At 42.6% G+C, this 18,694-nt stretch overlaps 1 protein-coding gene across 1 annotated transcript; it reads left to right on the forward strand.

Annotated features, from left to right (window-relative positions):
* Nucleotides 1-1,042: 1,042 nt before the first annotated feature.
* SAMD13 (sterile alpha motif domain containing 13) lies at nt 1,043-15,164 on the forward strand (the record flags this gene model as incomplete). The annotated part of the gene is made up of 4 exons (XM_080623256.1): nt 1,043-1,064; nt 4,544-4,628; nt 8,745-8,856; nt 15,021-15,164. 4 exons carry the CDS (start codon nt 1,043-1,045, stop codon nt 15,162-15,164), a joined length of 363 nt encoding a protein of 120 aa, XP_080479382.1.
* Nucleotides 15,165-18,694: the final 3,530 nt, after the last annotated feature.

The raw sequence follows: 18,694 nt of genomic DNA on the forward strand, positions 1-18,694 counted from the left end.
CAGCGGAGCAGCCGGCGCTGTGACAGCCGCGTCCCAGGCTCCACACCAGGGGTGCTGTGCCCGGGAGAGGGAGCTTAGTCAGGCGGCCTCTCAGAGACTTCAGCTCCCGGCAGGCCTCGCGGCCGGCGGCGATTGGCGGGGCGGTGCGCGGGCTCTGGCGGGACCGCCGGCCGTTACTGCCGCCTCGCGCCCAAGGCGCGCGTGGCACGTGAGGCCTGTCCCCCACAGCCCTCTGCCTGGGCGGGGGGGGGTGTGACGTTGGAACGTTCTGTCACTGACAAAAGAAATGCGTGTTTTTACACACGGATGTAATCCCTTCTGCTCTGCATAAGCCTAGTTTACAAAGAGGAGCTTTCCTCGCTTCCCTCAACGTGAAACCGCACATGTCCTTCATTGTTTTCACACTCCACTTGATCTGTGAACATGTTTAGCCATGATTTTACCTAGGCTGTTGGAACAAGAAAGGTTTAAAGAGCTGTATTTTGCTCTAGGGGAGCTGAAATTGGGTACCTGCTGCACAGTTAATAGGGTACTACACTCGCCTTAGCTACACGTGCGATGCATTTTGTCTTCATGTGTTGCTGTCATTTCCAGGGACAAAAAATATAATAGTTTTCCAGTAGAAAACTTGTGTTTTCCAATACCCAACCCCCAGGGTCATCAGTGTCCAGTACCTACACTGATTTCTGCATATTTCTCCTTGTGTAATAGCAGAAGCTCAGAAACACATGGAGTTGACCCTTTAACCAATCCTGGTCTCACTTCATTCCCTATATGGCCTGGAACTGGTTTTTTGCTAGAAGCGGGATGTAAATAGTCAAACAAAAGTCTAATTCACTTTCCTGCTTTGTCTCCCTTCAGGCGTAATCTCCTTTTAATTAAATTACCTTACTCCAGTGAATGAAAATACAAACTACTGATCATATCCACATTGAATTTTTCCACAGCTTGTTTTCCTCTCTCTGCTGTTCAAGGTCTTTTAGCCAGAATGCATGCACTGTGTGAGCCTCACTTCAGATACTCCAAGGATTAATTGAAGAACATGATGGAAGGAAGGGGAGAGTGTGAGTAAAATAGCTGGTTTATATTTGTATCCTCAAATGTCAGTTCATTACCAAGTTAGAAACCAGCTGATGCAGAAAACTCATTATGGCTTCATTTAGAATGCTTGTTTCTTGAGAGATGAAAAAGAATTGCCTTACTTGTCCAACACAAATATGCTACGTTCTACAGCACACTTCCAGATGTGAAGTAAAGAGGGTTCTCTTTAGGGTGCAGTATGTTTAATACTCTATTTAACTTGTTCATCTGAATTTATTTAAATTCAAAAGCAGTGAGGAGGACTCCTGCTCTCTGTTCTTAATGCTTGAGTCCCATTCTTTGCATAAGTTTTGTGAACTTTGGGTATTTATTTGGCAGCGTGTAAGTCAGGCAAAATGAAATGGTTGTGGAAGTCACATCTATTGTCCTTTGCACAAAAATGGGCTTTTCCTGTGACTTTAGTCCTTGTAACTGTGTCTGGTTAGCAGTTACTTGACTCAGATCTCTGCCCATGCATGCAGCCAGGATGCACTCAGCTGCTTCTGTGAGTGAGACAGATGCAGGGTGGCTGTGCCAGCCCTATGCCCGCCGTGCTGCTCTGCCTGTAGGTGCCAGCTGGGGCACTTGTGGCACGGCGCCGTAACTTGCTCTGCAGAAATCGGCTGAAGTCACCAGCTCATTCTGTATGAATCCACAGGTAGCTTGTAATGTCCTATTGCCTCTTGGTGAACTGCAAGGGTGTAGTTTGAGTCTTCTGATTCAGAAGGAAATTCTGCAAGTAAGACATCTCAAAATGTACTAACACAGGTTGTTAAGGATGGTCAGAAGGTCACAGCATCTGAGTTGTGGTTGGGATGCAGCCCTGGTGTGGAGGGGGTCTGCAAAGCCCGTGTGTGGGAAAGACAGTGTGAGTTGGTTGGTATTACTTGCTTAATTTCCCTAGCGTTGACAGCGTGTCATCCATGTAACACTTCTATGCCATTAGAAAACAGCCTGAATCAAGGGAAGTCTGGGAGAAGAAGTTAAAAAATAGTGTAATAAAAAAAAGTGCAATTGTTGGAGGAATGTGCCAGCATTTGTATTAATCTTTGCAGGTGAGATTTGATTGCTACTGGACCAGACTTAGTCGACTGTTTGCGTTCACTTTGAGTTGTACCTCACTGCACAGCAAATCCCGTGGGTATCTGTGGGTCTCCTTATGAAATAAGATACAATGTTTATGTGAGTACGAGGTGTAGCTGCCCCTGGGAATCGCTGTCTCCATCTCCCTTTTTCCTCCAGTGCTGCTGGTGGTGCTGCCCTTCGTTGGTCCCCTTTCCTGTCACCTGGCCCCTGCTGATGCTCCAGTTCCAGAGAAAGCCAAGTGTCTGATAGCCACCTCGAAGTTGACGAACTTGTCCTAGAAACGAATTTCACGTAACTTTATCATTTTTTCCCGAGATCTGGTTGTTCCCATTTCTCACCTTGTGTAAATTTCTTCGGCTCAGTACTGTATCCTTCAAAGAACATCTGCGGATTTTTTCCTTTTTCCCCCACTCGTATCATTACTTCATACACCCCACTCGGTAGGAGGAGTAGAAATGTTTACAAGGAGGTCCCAAGAAACTCAGGTCATGAATCTGGCACTGAGCGCTCCTCTCCGGCCCTGCAGCCGCCCGTGCCAGCAGTCCGCCTCTGCCCTGCCCGCGGCTGCCTCGCAGGTAAGTGCTGCCGGAGGGAAGCCGCTCCCCGGAGGGGTCGGTCGTTGCTCCCATTCCATCAGACTCCCCGGGGTGCCCTCCGCGGAGCGGGCGCCTGCGAGGCAGGGAGCTGCTGCGGGGCGGCGGGCGGGGGGACCCCGCTGGCCCCGGGCTGAGCGGGGGAGGCGGTGCAGTGCTGCGCCTTTAAAACGGGCGCCATGACGCGGGCGGCGGTTGGTGCGGGCCGTGTGTGGCGGGCACGTCAGGCGGGCCGGGCGCCAGGCGGGGCTGCTGCCCGGTGTCAAACTGAGCCGCCTCAGAGCGCCCCGCTGCCGGCGGGGGGGGCGGGAGCCGCGGGCTCCGGAGCAGCCCGTAGCAATGCTTTGGTTTAGTTGCTCGTAGGTAGGTTTTTCTGTCTTACTTCCCCCCACCCCTCACCCCCCCCCAGCCAAAAATTGACAATGTGGTGCAGTGCTGCCTGGCGAACGGTCTCGGAGATGCTTGTAAAATGGTGAACGCGTGCCACACAGCCCCGGAGGAGCTGGCTCCTCCCGCCGCGGGGGAAGGGGAGAGCCCCGGGAGCGCCCCGGTGGCCGCGGGCTCCCTCCGCGGAAGGTGCCGTGCCCCGAGCCCGGGGTGGCCGCGGGTCCTGCGCGGCCGGGGTGAGGGACCTCCCGCAGGCGGACTGGTGCGGTTGTCGTCTTGCGGGTACCTCAGGTGAACCAAGAAGTGTTTCGAGGGAATGCGTTATTTGGTCAGCGGTGCACGAAGAAGCATCTTTTCCATTAGTTTGTTACTGTTTTGCTGGTACTTTGCGTGCTGCCAGCTGTGTAATAAAGGGTCTTTTTTAATTTTATTTTTTTTTAACAGCAATATTAATTGCTACTTTCTGGTTTTGCAAAGTTTTAGTTGAAGAGCATGATTTCCCTATTCTGTACTTCCCAGAGCTCTGTGACATTTCACTGGCATCCATTAATGCTACAGCAAGAGCATCCTGAGTCCTTGGTCAGTTCTTTGATGCTTTCTGAAATAGAAATGGCTTACTTGAAAACAGAAAGAGAAGGCTTTGGTCATTTCTGCGTGTTCTGTGGAGTGGTAGAAAAAGCTGTGTAGTCAAAGTATTCCAGCACGCTGCGAGGAGGGAAACAAACTGGATTTTCTCCTGTGTCCTTCGTATGCTCCTTTCCTTTTCAGAGTCCAGCATACGGTACCTATAGAAGACACTGTGCTAGTGAAGGAAGGATGGTCTTACGGATAAGATATAGATTTCAGGGCTCAGGAGTTTGGCACTCAATTATAAACTCTCCTTACCTTACGTGTGAAATGGCTATAAGTCAGTTTGTGCTGATCTGTATCTTGGATTCCCCATTTGTAGCACAAGGCTATGAATTTCAAAACCTCACATCTTATCCTCACTAGGGATAGGATCATACATCTGTTTGGATCCTCTGCATAGCAGGATGACTGAAGGCATAATAAGTTCCCTTGATATCTAGCTATATATTGTACGTCACTCTACGCATATGGATATATAGTTTGATAAAATTTTTACCAGTTTCAGGAAGGATCAAATGTAACATTACCTTCCTTGATTTTTCAGGTGTGAAATATTTCTTGTGTTTGAAGCACAGGTCAGCATTTCCTAGTTCATTAGCTATTATCAGCTTTGACAGGCTTCTGAGAAAAACAGTCTTTTGACAGCACCTGTGTTCTCAAGTAGAAACATGGTTGTGTCCTGGTAGAATGCTTGTTTCTGTTACATTATGTTGCTCTTTTCATACTACCAATAATTAAACACAATTTTTTCTCTCCTTATTGATCAGTTGCTGAAGTAAAAGAAACTTCTATCCTCCCCATGTTAACTGTTGACATGGAAAACAAGGAAAATGGCTCTCTGGATGTCAAAAAGTAAGTGAATCCATAGTGTTCAGTTCATTTAAACAGCACATGGATTTTGATTGTAGTTTTAATTTGACCTAATGTGACTGGCAATGATGGGCACCTCCATCTTTGCTTACTTCAAACCTTACCTGTTCTCAATTACTTTTGTTGTATTTCAGCTTCAAAATGTAAGTGCCTTGGAAACTGAATCTATGTGATATGTAGAATGGAGAGATGTAGAAGCTAGTAACTTAAGTTGGGGTACCTTTCTCCACTGATTTCTCCTCTCAATCAGAGTCTAAAACAAGTGGTAGCCCTGTAACCAGTATTCTACATCTGCTCCCCTGTCTGCTAGTGGCTTTTGTAGAGGCAGTTCCTGAGGGAGAGGTTTGTCCTATGTGGAAGCCTACTCTCTGTCTCATTCAGAGAGACATATGCCCTTCTCTGCTGACTGCCCAGCATTGCTGAGAAGTAGTAGCAGCAACATGTGTCTTTGGTGTCAGCTGTCTTCTGGAAGATGTATTTTAAGCTGTTCACTGGAGAAGGCCTAAACTGGGTTTTTACTTCAGATCTAGGGTGAGAATAAAGCATAGACATGGCTTGCACTGCTCTACAATTTTCCTTCAGTGTGGTAGACTGCAGGCTAAGGGATAGGACCTGTTCTGGAGGCATTTCTGTATCCTCAGAGGTCAGCAATTCTTAGATCGGGGCTGGCAGTTCTCAGTTCTGTGTGATGTTATGATCTGAGAAGTGGAGTTCTTTGTGGAAAAATTTGGCCTTGCTGCTTTAAAGTTAATAGAAGCAGTGGTAAGATAGATATATGGATGTATAGATATATTAAAAGAAAACCCACAAACCAACCCCCCTCTCAAAAAAAAAAAAAACATCCGAAACAACCAAAACACAAAAACCCCACAGAGAAACAAAACCCAAGCAAAACCAAAACAAAATAATGAAAACCCAAAAAAACCCCAAAACATAAAGAAAGGTACTGGAGTGAGTTTTTAGTCTGTCTTCTCAAACAGCAGCACTTCTGCAAAGCTGCACCTCATTCTTCTCCTTCAGATCTCTTTTCCACAAGCCTTCCAAGAAAACTTGACAATGCTTTGGCTTCCAGGCACTAGAGTAGTAGTAGTAATAATCAACATCATCATCATCACTTCAAGATGCTGGTAAAACACTTGATTATGACACAGCATCAAAAGGTCTGATGGCAGCCATTAAAATCGGCATGCTCCCCCTTGTCTTGAGACATTACTTACACCACACCAACAAAAAATGCATTTTCCTATTCAGTGACTATGAATAAATTGTATTGTGTGTGTGTCCCTCAAAACCCACTTTCAGTTGGCAGTCTTGCTTCTGCAATGAGGACTCTGTGGTGGGAGAAGAAAGGAGGCAGTCAGGGCAAAGACAGTTTACATTTAATCATTTCCCCCTAAGGCTTATGTGATAAGGGCTCAACTACTGCTGGGAAAGTTGCCTTTTTAGATGGGGCTTGTATTTAAACTAATCCGGAGCTGTGTTTTCTAAATGAACATTGCATGTGCATGTGTCTACAAAGGAAGTATATGGCACTTTCTTGAAGTGGTTATAAATAGCTTGGCTAAAATCTGTTTGTTCATAGCTATACCCTTGCAAGCCTTGCTGCTTCTGCCACATGATGGCAATAAAGGCACAGGGACAGTGGTGAAAAGCAGTCAAGCCTCATCTTTATTTGTTGCCAGTGCATCTAGTGTCTTGTTACAAAGCCTAAAATGCCAGTCCTCTTAAGATAATACAGCATCCAGAATGTCTGGCATAAACCGGTGTATGGCTACACCATGTCTGTTACATATTCCCTTTTCTTGTCTAAAGAATAGAGCCACATGCAACAGCAGGGCAAGGAGGAGACAAAGTCTAGAAGCGAAGTGAGCATCTGTGTGAGTAGATGGGTTAAAATCCAGTCTCCAGCAGTCTGCCACACGCCTTTGAGTATTCTGTAGCTGTAGCTGTGGAAATTAGCTCCACTTGAGGTCCAGCATAATGCTATTCCTTGAGGCAGGAACTTGCAATTATTTTCTGTGATTAGTTAATGACTAAGGTAGAGCCCCTGAAGTCATTGCAGTTGAGCCTGGAATGGGGCTGGACCAAGCTGTAGTTCTATAACTGTAAAAGAAGAGCTGTATGAAGAACTAGCATATGTGGGCTGAAATACAAAATTGTGGGAAGGAGGGTTTGAGACCATATTTAGCTGGAAATTAGAGTGTTTCAGGAAGCAAGCAAATACAATTAGGAGGTATTTTTATAGATTGAATATTTTATTTGCTATTTAGGAAGAATTAAATTCAATATCTTTTAGGATTTATTATGTTGTTGGTTTTGCTTTTTAAATACCGAGGAGTTGGGGTTTTGTTTGTTTATTTTTAATTTTAAGTAGAAGATGAGTCATTGAAAGTCTAGGGGAAAATACAAAGATTTAAATATAATACTTCAAATGCTGCCTTTACAAATATGTATAGGTTTTCTCTGGTGCTTTTCACATTTTACTTTTTAAGCCTCAGAATGTGCACAACACCAAAAATCTTAATTGAAAGGCATTACTTGTTAAAAAAACAATGTGCAGTTCTGATAAGGCTACATACTCTCATTTTCAATTTTGCTGAGTATTGCCTTTTTGTGTAATCACAATCAGTGAAGCAATTCATGAAGTCAGTCATTACTTGATGAGCAAAAGAAACTCTGGCCCTTTGCTCATTGCTCTGAGATTTGTGTATATTCCAAGTGGTAAGTGAAAAAAACTGCTTTTAGAAAGCCAAGTGCAGCATTCAGTGTGATGTTGAGGTTGCAGTGTGAGTCCCTAGGACCAGAATTTTGTTGCCGTGTTGACAGGTACATTCCAAAAGCTAGGAGAGAAACAAAGATCACTGTGTTCATGAGTCCTCCTTCTCAGGGCTGAGCTAGTTGTAGAAATTGGGATGTTGTAGAAATAGTGATGGGAGTAGCGTATGTGATTTTGTTCACTTCTTTTCATGGCTGGTTGGAAAAATGGTTGGCTCAGTTATTTTCTGAAAGACACAAATCTAGGCAAGACAGAGGTGGTGACAGCTGGAAAAGAAAAATCTGAAGGACGGCATAAAAATGCTGTTAGCAGAGGATAATCTGTGTTTCTTTTCCAGCTGGTGCTGTTGAAAATCAAAGTCCTCTAAGCTTCAGGACCTGAAATTGACAGGATTCTGACATTTGCCCTGGTCTATAAGTTTTCAGTATTTCTTCATTAGCATTATGGTTAAGCATGCAGAACAGTGCAGAAACGTCTGGCATGGACTTTGCAACTTCTAGTTGAGAAAGGTGTTCAAGAAGTTCTTTCTTTTGGCATCTTGCTCTTCATCCTCCTAAATTGCTATAGGAAAGGCAATCAAGCTGACTGCGTTTTTGTTACCAAGAATTTGCAGAAGTACAAAGGTTATCTGAAATAGGGTGACAGCAGTTAGAATAAGGATAATAACATGAATGATTGGTTGGTTTTTGCTGCTGTGGAAAGCAATTGCCTGAGATCAAGCACAGAAGGAATTAATTCTCACTGTGTTTGCAAAAAGTCCATAGATTTGTCCAAAGATGGGTCCAAAAACACTTTAGGGAAGTTTTCAGTATTGAGCAATTAGTGCAAGTGTTGGTGCCTCTGGTTGGCTGGTATTGTTTTGTTATGCAAGGTAAAGGTGGTTTACAGTAGTTTCTGCCCATGTTACAAGGAAGTACAGTCTCATCTGGGAAAAGAATAACATCTACATACTGCAATTCTTTGTAAGTACTTGGTAGCTGAAATGAAGCTGCAGTCTTGAAAGACAGGTATTTGGTACCTCAGTCATGGTAGTCTTTGTTCTCAAACTGTGAAGATCCTGACTGATTACCTTTGCTGATGTGAAGATTCATATACTTTATTCTTTTCTGAAGGAAGAGGTACCTCAGTTGTCCTCAGCATCAGGTCTTTGAAATGGAAGAGAACAGGAGTGGCTGTTCTGTACCAGGGCAGGGGGAGATGTGTCAAAGGCTACTTTTCCTGGAGGAACAAGGAAGGAGGGAATGTACATGGGGTGTGCACAGAGAAGTAGCAAACACTCTGCATGCATTTAGTGATTACTTGTCTGGATTTGTACTTTGCAGTTCAGTAGAGAATGGGAGACCTCTGGATCCTGCTGACTGGGCTGTTACCGATGTTGTGAATTATTTCAGAACAGCTGGATTTGAAGAACAAGCCAATGCTTTTCAAGAACAGGTAAATCTGTTAGGAAACACCTATTGACTGCCATCAGTTTCTCAAATGGCACGTTTTTGTCATGGATTTGGCTATATTCTGTCAAATGGGAGTGGAAATCTCACATTAGCGGAGGGTAAAATCTATGGGACTATGATCTCAGAGTAATAATATTGCTGAACAAGGTGTGAATAATGGGTTGGAGTTTGACTAAGAGAGTCATGTGAAAGGTGATGAATCTAAACAAGTTTTCTGCCTTGGCCTCAGTCTTCTTGTACAACCCACTCAGTTTCACTATCTTGTTATTTAAAATGTGAATGGTAATTCCCATCTTCCTTAGTGTATTGTACAGATACACTTATGACTATTTATACAATCTGGGACACCTAAGAAGCAAGTAGCTTTTGAAAACCTAGGATAATAAAGGGGCTGCTGGGTTGCATTGAACTTAGCAGTGCAAGTGAACAGGAAAGGACAAGCTGGTAGTAAAGGGGAAGAATCTGTTTCGGCACTGGAGCAGCATGTTTTTCTGAGAAAGAGGCTAGGTCTTCGTTTCAGGTCCTTGTAACTGCTGATGCTAAGGGATGGGTTCTTTTGGTAGATTTGATGAGCAAAGAATTTAATAGTTATATGGCCACTTGCAACTCACCTGTCAGCATGCTGGTAAGGTGTATTACTGTGTGGAATAGGGAAGTTGGCTTACTTGGCCTACAGCTCACCTATCCCATAGAGAAGAAAGTTACATCTCCAGATTGTCGGTTCAGCACCTTCCCTGGTAAGTCTGTAGGTTTGTGTGCAACTACCAGGAAATTATTTAAACACCTGTATCTAGCTATCAAAATAGATGTCTTGACCTTCCAAGGCACTGATCTAGTACAAGTTATGGGCAGCTTTGTAGGGAAACTGTAAATCTAATATGAAATGCCATTACTGTTGGTCAGGTTAATCGTGCTGACCTTCTGCACCTGGACAGTGAAGTCCCATGAGATTGGAATTAGTGACTATAACAGTATCTAAATTTACCTCTTTGTTCTTGCAGGTGAAAAGCCTGGTGTTGAGTAGTTCTTTTGCGGGGTGCAGAGAGAGGCTGTTTCTGCAGGTGCTACTTATTTTTCAGAATTTGAAGATGGGTAAACAGGCAAAAAAATTGTTTAAGATTATCCATTCCTAAATACCAGCATCCTTGTCTCCTCCACTGCCCTGGAAATGTGGTTTGAAAAAAACACACAGGCAATGTAATTGCAACCTCTGAGAGTTTTTTCCTTATACTGGCAGATACCTCTGACTTTCATCAAATAACCTCTCTGCACCTCAGCTGGCTTGTCAATAATACTGCAGTATTACTACTGATCTAACAGCAGCAAGGTGAGACTAACTCACGAGGTTTGGCAAAGCAATTTGCAACAGTCTGCCGGAAAGCAGCATAGAAGTAGAGTGTAAAGGTTTTATTAGTATTCTGCAGTGAGAGCAAGCGGCTTCAGGAGGATAGCTGAAGTAAGCTGCTTTTTAGCAACGTGTTGCCAGGGCTCTGCTAGGGTAGCCATGGGCAGAAATGTGCCAGTGATTCCACTACTAACTTCACTTTATGCAAAGCCTTAGAGAGGGAGGCTAAAAGCTGCCATCAGGATGCAACCAGGAGATGTGGGGCAGACACTTACAGCAGAAGTTATTAGAATCATAGAAAATCATAGGATAGTTAGGGTTGGAAAGGACCTTAAGATCATCTAGTTCCAACCCCCCTGCCATGGGCAAGGACACCTCACACTAAACCATGTCACCCAAGGCTCTGTCCAATCTGGCCTTGAACACTGCCAGGGATGGAGCATTCACAGTTTCCTTGGGCAACCCATTCCAGTGCCTCACCACCCTCACAGCAAAGAACTTCTTCCTTATATCCAATCTAAACTTCCCCTGTTTAAGTTTGAACCCATTGCCCCTTGTTCTATTGCTACAGTCCCTAATGAGGAGTCCCTCTCCAGCATCCTTGTAGGCCCCCTTCAGATACGAGAAGGCTGCTATGAGGTCTCCACGCAGCCTTCTCTTCTCCAGGCTGAAAAGCCCCAACTTTCTCAGCCTATTTTCATACGGGAGGTGCTCCAGTCCCCTGATCATCCATGTGGCCCTCCTCTGGACTTGTTCCAACAGTTCCATGTCCTTTTTATGTTGAGGACACCAGAACTGCACACAATACTCCAAGTGAAGTCTCACGAGAGCAGAGTAGAGGGGCAGGATCACCTCCTTCGACCTGCTGGTCACGCTCCTCTTGATGCAGCCCAGGATATGGTTGGTTTTCTGGGGTGCAAGTGCACACTGCCAGCTCATGTTCATTTTCTCATCAACCAATACCCCCAAGTCCTTCTCCTCAGGGCTGCTCTGAATCTCTTCTCTGCCCAACCTGTAGCTATGCCTGGGATTGCTCTGACCCAGGTGTAGGACCTTGCACTTGTCATGGTTAAACTTCATAAGGTTGGCATCAGCCCACCTCACAAGCGTGTCAAGGTCCTTCTGGATGGCCTCCCTTCCCTTTGGTGTATCAACCGAACCACACAGCTTGGTGTCATTGGCAAACTTGCTGAGGGCGCACTCAATCCCACTGTCCATGTCACCGACAAAGATGTTGAACAAGACTGATCCCAACACCGATCCCTGAGGGACATCCTTCCCTCTCCATTCCCTTAGCAGCACGAGGAGCAGCAAATACCTGGTCCTCCATGCCAGCTCTGCCAGCCCATTCCTTGTCTGCACCAGGAACAGTTCCAGGAATAACCCTGTTCCTAACCTCTTACCAGTGGTCGTGTTCGGTTTCTTTTATGTTGTATACTAGTCACTAACTTTGTGTGCTTATGGCATTTGTTATCAAAATCCCCCAGGCCTTCCAGGTATGGCAGTGCTATCAGGTTCACTTTGAACCCTTAGCCATCCTCACTCTGTATAGTCACCAGGCATGCAGCTGAAGCTCTGTCCATCTCCATTTTAGTTTGCCATTTGTACTGCAGCTTGCCTGGGTCCCAGAAACCCGAATTAACTTGATCTGCTACTGCCCTGAATATGTACTAGAAGGGGAATGAGGTTGTAAATGGTAAAGGAAAGCATTCTGTTTCACCTACAACAATGGGAAATTGTTTTTCACTGATTTGTTTCAGTAGGGGTAGCACAATGGTTTCCTTACAAAACATCCCTAGCTCAGAACATAATAATGAGATCTGTTACTATGTTCAGCTTTTGCACAACAATAACTGAGTCCACACTTTCTTTTGATGAATCTGAATGCATCTGGACTCACCCAAAGCAAGTGACTCAAAGAATTTTGAAGACTTGATTTTTTTTCTCACAAGGTTTTAAAGAAAAGGAGAAATCATTTTAAGGACTGCAGAATGTTTTATTAAAACTGTATTGTAAGTGCAGGTAAGAAGTGATGATTATATGATGATTATACATTATTCCTTCTTGGAGTTTCATTGATGTCAGCAAGTCAAAAGAACTAACTGATGAAAACAGATTCAACTGAAATATGTTGCCCAGTAACAAAAAAACCCCATAACATCAGAAAGCAAATCAGAGAAGCCAAGAAGTTGGAGGCACAGGATAACCAAAGAGGGAGGCAGAGCAGATACGGGATCAGGGTGTGAACACCTTCAAATAACTGCTGCCTCTCAGTATATGGCTAAGCTAGAAGCCCTGGGAGCACATGGGGCTGTGGCTCACTCAAAAACTGAAGCTGTTTGCCATGTCTTGAGACACGCTAGTGCAATGCCTGACTTTCATTGTTGCCCAAGTGGCTTTTAGCTATTAGCATTGTGATAGCCAGATAAGCCCAAGAAACCAGTGTTAGTTTGCTGGCCTCACTGCCGTACCAGAAGAGGAACTGGGATTTGATTCTAGCTTGTGTCCACTGCTGCTTTCTAGCAGAGCCATGGTATGGAGGAGCATGTGAGCATGCTGGCTGCTCTGCTTTCATGTTATCTGTACTGTGAAACCTTGCAGTTCTCAGTAACTTGGAGAAAAAGCAGAAAGAATGCTGGGAGAACTTGAAGCAAAACTGGTCCTCTGGTCATTTACTGAAGATAATATGCTATTGCTGCTGAGGTCATGCTGGCACAATGGAGAATTACTATTAGCTCTATTTGTGCAGAGGGGTCCCTCTGCAGATGACATTAAAAAGGCATAACAAAAGCTGGCATTGAAGTTGTGCCCTGAAAAGAATCCAGAAAATAGACAAGTAGCAGAGAAGAAATTTGGAGAAGTCACCAGAGCATACAAAAGCTTACCTGGTACCAAAAACTGGACTGACTAACAAATGTACAGAAGCAGGTTTAAGTGGAAAACTAAAAAGAAGTGGAAGAGCTTACAATACACACAATCATTCATTTCTACACATACATGTTTAGAGAATCAGTTTTCTATTCATTTAAAGTTACCAACATTTCTAGAATCCATGGGGAGCCATGTGGAAGAAGAAGGGAAAGGAGTCAATGTTTTTTTCCTGTTCTTGGAGTTTCTCCCATTCCAAGTACTGGATTTATTTCATTTGGAGGCAATTCTTCCTCCATAGCATCATTGAACAACAACAGGAAAGGCAACTTCAGGATAGGTCACAGCAATGAGCAAACTACTCACTGGTGTCAAACTTGCCACAAAAAGAATTGTGATGAATGGAAAAGAGAGGATAGAAACTGGTTTTAACTGTTATCATTCTCAGCAGTAACTGGAAAGAGGCACCTGATATAATTGAGTAAAAAGTTACTGGAAACTTTTTCCTTTTGGAACAACTTTTACACTGTGCTCCCCTGAAAGACTAGCAGTCATCATTTAAAGAAATTCTGCTTACAGCTGACCTTTGAGTATGTTGTGGTTTGCCCATGTATTTTGTACTTACAATCTTTACCAAATCATAAGAGAGATAAGTTTGGACAAATTCATGCTAAATTCTAATAACTCTAATGTAAGTCTTCCTCCTTTTATGTTGAGTTGTAATCAAGGATGGGATCTCTGACATTTCCAAGACAACAGTTAGTATTCCTAAGATGCTTCAGTGGGATAAATTGATGTGTGATGTTTATAATATTTATAAAAATACAAAATTTTGGCAATATATTATCACGGACAACAACAATATATGCAAGCATTTGAACTGGTTGGTGGCTTTTGATAACAAATTTAACAGTTGTGGTTATTTTGTTTTGTTTTGTTTTGTTTTGTTTTTTAGTTAAAAAAGAATGCAACAGCACAGTCAAGTTGAGTCCTTATAGCAGGAGAATGCCATAAAGCTATATACTTCTTTGGGGTATGACAGCCCTGGGAGGTCTCACTGTGTTGTGAGACACCGATCAATGCATTAGTTGTTGCTCCTGCTTCCTGAGTAGTGCATTGTGATTGAACTGTAGAGATGTGTAAAGAAAAGAATGGTCCCATGTCTAAAACAGAGATGGGAGTTGAAAGTTGTAGATTCTTTCTCTTCCATTTTGACCTTTGAGAAATCATTTACAGGTAGTTTTCAAATATACAACAAGGTTTTGAGGTAAAAAAAAAAACAAAAACACCCTAAACCCCACAGGATTTTAATCTAAATAGGTCAGAAAGCCAAGGTTTGAGGAAAAACCAACCAAACAAAACCCCACAAAACAATCAGTCAAAGAAGTTCCCTTCCCTTGTTGAGTTCTACAGTAGTCTAAATAGTAAATAGTAAAGGTACTTGTAAAATTTCTAATTACAGGAGTCTTCTCCTCCCTTCCCCATAGGACACATGGGAAGGTTGGCCTTTTAAAGAAGGCATCTGAAGTTATTAGCAGATACTGTCTAGTCCAGACTTGCCTGTTGCTGTCAATGGTAATTCTCCTGGAATGCACTTTATAAGCTGCTTTCTTGAGAGTGTCCTTCTCTTAAAGGTGCCAATTAGGCAATCTGCACATGTACCTATTAATTTGAAATAGATTTACAAAGAGGGAATTTTGAAATAAAGCTTATTTGGCTTTTGTGCTTGACTACACAGTATTTAGTCAGCACAAGTGAGTAAAGTGAAAAGCCGACCGCAGAACTTAGCAGCTATAAACACAGTTTGAGGAAAATAAAAGCTACTATTTTTTTTCTCATTGATCCTTTGTAGTAGTCCTCCATTTGTTGCATGACTGTTCTCATCTGTTAGATTTGTACATTTGTCTTTATAAACTCTGTAATTCTTCTTACAGGAAATTGATGGCAAATCATTACTCTTGATGACAAGAAATGATGTACTGACTGGACTTTCATTAAAACTGGGTCCTGCGCTGAAAATCTATGAATATCACGTTAAACCTCTACAGACACAACATCTAAAGAACAACTCTTTCTAGCGAGTTATCTAACTGGGATCATGTTGTGCCTCAAACAACAAATAAGCAATTTGGTTTCATGTGATGGAACTTTGTAAAGAGAAAATATATCTATTAAGAATTTAAACCAAATTATTATATATATCCTATTGGATAGAGTTGGCAATATACTATATACTGAGTCTGAACTGAGAGAGGTGGTGTGTATTTTTTACATAGTACATAATGATTTTCTCTTTTAGGAAGTGTCAATGAGCATGTTAAAATAGCTACATCACTGTATCCAGAACAAAAGGGAGGTATGTCAGTCTCATTTTTGAGCCAGACATGTTCTTGATTTCATGAATTAAAATACCAAAAAATCCCCAAACCCAAATAAAGTTTACATGCATCTTTGGGAGAGAGAAACCAATTAAGGTAGGTTTTGGTTTATACTAAAGACCTACTAAAAATATTGCTACTTGTAATTTTAGGATGGGACTGACACTTGCCAAGTCACCCTTTTTTGCAGAGGGTCCTATTTTGACCTTATTAAGGTTTACTCGTGGTATGCTGCAATGTTTAGAACTGTGTATACAACTGACATAACACCTTCGATAGCAGAAGGTGTTGCCAACAGGTGAAACTGGGTTGTGTATTTTTTGCGTCCTTTAAATTTTCAGCTTGTTTTCACCTGGTTTTAATAGTAGTTCTATGTAAAGTATAGTTGTTTTTTTAAAGTTTGTGTTGCTTTGCAAAACAAAACAAAAAAGCTTTGTTTTATTCCTTTTTCTAATTTATGATAAGTTGTTTTTTAACATTATCCAGAAATCTGTAAAAAGAGTAAAATTCTGCACATTTCTAATATTGTCTGTCATTGGTGGTGTAATGGTTGATTTTTTTTAATGCTTTACTTAACAGTTTGAATACTTGTTTTAAAACTGAAGGAAGCTGTCTCATCACCATACATCTCTGTTAAAAGAGAGTCTTGTTCAATCTGTTTGTACCAGTTCCCTATTTGATAGGTTGCTTGCTATATCCCAATAAAGCATTGCTTATGTTTGGATTCAGTTTACTTTACCGATTCTTTTACTTTCTCTGATTCTTTGTTGTGGTATATTGGAGCTCCTGGTTTTCTCCATTTTCACATTAAAAAGGTGCCAAAACCTACTTAATATTTTATGTTCTTGTGATTACTTTTAATACCACCTACCAAGATATTTAAAAACATAATTATTTTGCTTTTTCTTATCTAGTGTTATATACTGGGGAAGGAGAAGCCCTGGTCACAGTTCACCAGTAGCATCTGTGCTTCTCTTACCACTTTCTAGAGCCATCAGTGGTGTAGAGGTGCTGTGCTGGCCCTGGTACAGCAAGGTGATTTGCCCTAAAATGCCTGAGAGATAGCCTGCCCATGGTCTATCTATGTCTGGGCTCACCATCTTCTGGGGCCATGAAAGCTTTGTGATGACCCCAGAAGCTGGGATGTGAGGTTACATCAATGAGGCTTAGCAAAGGATCCGGGAAGTAGGAAATAAGCAGGAGAGTGGTCAAAGTGGAAATGGTGTGGGAGGAAATAGTGAGTGGGTGCAGCTGAGAAGGAAGAAGGTAAAAAGAGAGTGGTGCTTTCTGCCAAGTAGGAGCAGGATTCAGGAAGAGAAAGGGCAAGCTCCTTTAATCTCCTGCCTAGGCGGGGGCCCTGCCTTTGTTTCTGACTTGGCCAGGCGCAAGGTGTGATTGTTGATGCTGCAGTGCTAAAAGAGTTGCTTTTGGTTTCTAGAGTTGGGATTTGAGAAGGGGTAAAGCCATGTTAATAGGTATGCTGTACCTATTAACATTTACCTAGGTAAAGCTCAAGTTATATGGTATAATGCATAAAGTATACACAGCAGCATGCTTTCTTGTATACTTTGTTTCCTTGTACTATGTATTTATTTGGAATTCGAGACACATGATAGGAGATGGGAATGTATTCACCATTTCCCTTTCTGTCCTTCATATTGTGCACACTTCAAGTACTGTCTGAATTCTGCTTATGATTTTGTTTATATTTTGACAGTGTCCAGACATACCTACTGGAAGTAGGGATCCTTCTAAATATTTTAATAGAGATTTCAGTATGCTTATGAAAAGGATTATGTGAACCAGCTATGTGTAGCAGTCTGGAGATGCCTACCAGCCCTTTTTTTTGTAGGATTATTGTTGCAGGAGAATACATAGTGCTATGTTACTGAAGGATGAATTGAGTATTCTCTTTTTCTGCATATACATGCTTGGTGTGGGATTAACACATTTCATAGATCTATGTTTGACATAAAATTAAAACATACTTATTCCATGAGGGAGTAAAATCTTTACTGTAGCCGCGAGAGCTCATTTGGTGATTACTGAGCACTGTTTGTTCGTTTAATATGTTTTAATGAACAAATGAGCTGCATTCGGAAACATCCAGATTGTATTTCACTTTTGATCAGCTCCCCTAACTGGTTTGTGCAAGTAGAGACCTAATGGAAGTCTTGCTGCAAAATGTGAAAAGGAATTTGGAGGAGGTTGCTCAGAACTGTAACAATTATTTTTTTTAATGTCCCTGATCCGTATTGTAGTTTCCTGCTGTTCTCTGAGCTTTCTAATGCTGCTGCTCACTTTGTGCAGGTGACTGTTCTGATTTTGTCAGTTACATTCTCCTTGCTTTTTTTCTGTGAGAATAAAAAGTCTTTTTAAAAGAGACTGGCTGGTTTGAGAGAGGAAGTCAAAGCCAGATTATTTTTAGCTCCCATTTCTCTTGCAGAAAACACAGCTGCTGTTGAGATGAGGAAGCGACTGATAGGCATTACTGGATACCCTGTCAATACTGCAGTTCTGCAATCAGAGAGTTTGCAGGAATACAGTTTATAACATGCCCTTAATATGCCTGCAGATAGGAGAGATCCTCCTTCTTAAAAGACCTCCCCGTGCTTTGGGTGGTGGTTAAGCTGCCAGTGTCCAACTGCTCAGTTGATAGTGGGTGTGAGAGTGAGGATGGTCTCAGTGCTGCGGATCTCCTTGCTGTCACGCTGAACCAGCAATTTAGAAAGTGGCCTTCTCCTAGAGGCAGTTTTGAAGGAGCAGAGCAACAGCTTCCCTGCCCTGCTGCCTGTCAGCACAAGAACGGAGACACGTGCCACAGCCAAGGTCCTCCTATTCCCTTCCCCTCTTCTTACCCTTTGCATAATACCACTAGTGCACATCTATCAGAATCTTTCATAGCACTTTTAAAATGATTTGAAAGCATTACAGAATCCTTCTTTGGTATGACGGTTGTGAAATATATATTAGTACTGTTCATCAGCTCTGATGTTCACTTTACTCTCAAGCTGTAGATACACAATGCATAACATGTTCTCTTTGCATCCAAATGTAGTACCAGGTACCACACATAAAGCACATACAAGCCTCCATATGTATGGAGGCTGTGGCTGTGTCTATCCACCCAGGTCACTTTCTCAAGCCAGAGAAAATGGATCTGTCTGCTTGCTGGTATCTCCCCTCCCACTGTGTTTCTTTAAAACAGTTTGCTTTTATGTGCTGCACTT

This window comes from Psittacula echo, assembly GCF_963264785.1.
Source record: "Psittacula echo genome assembly, chromosome: 7".
NCBI lineage: Eukaryota > Metazoa > Chordata > Aves > Psittaciformes > Psittacidae > Psittacula > Psittacula echo.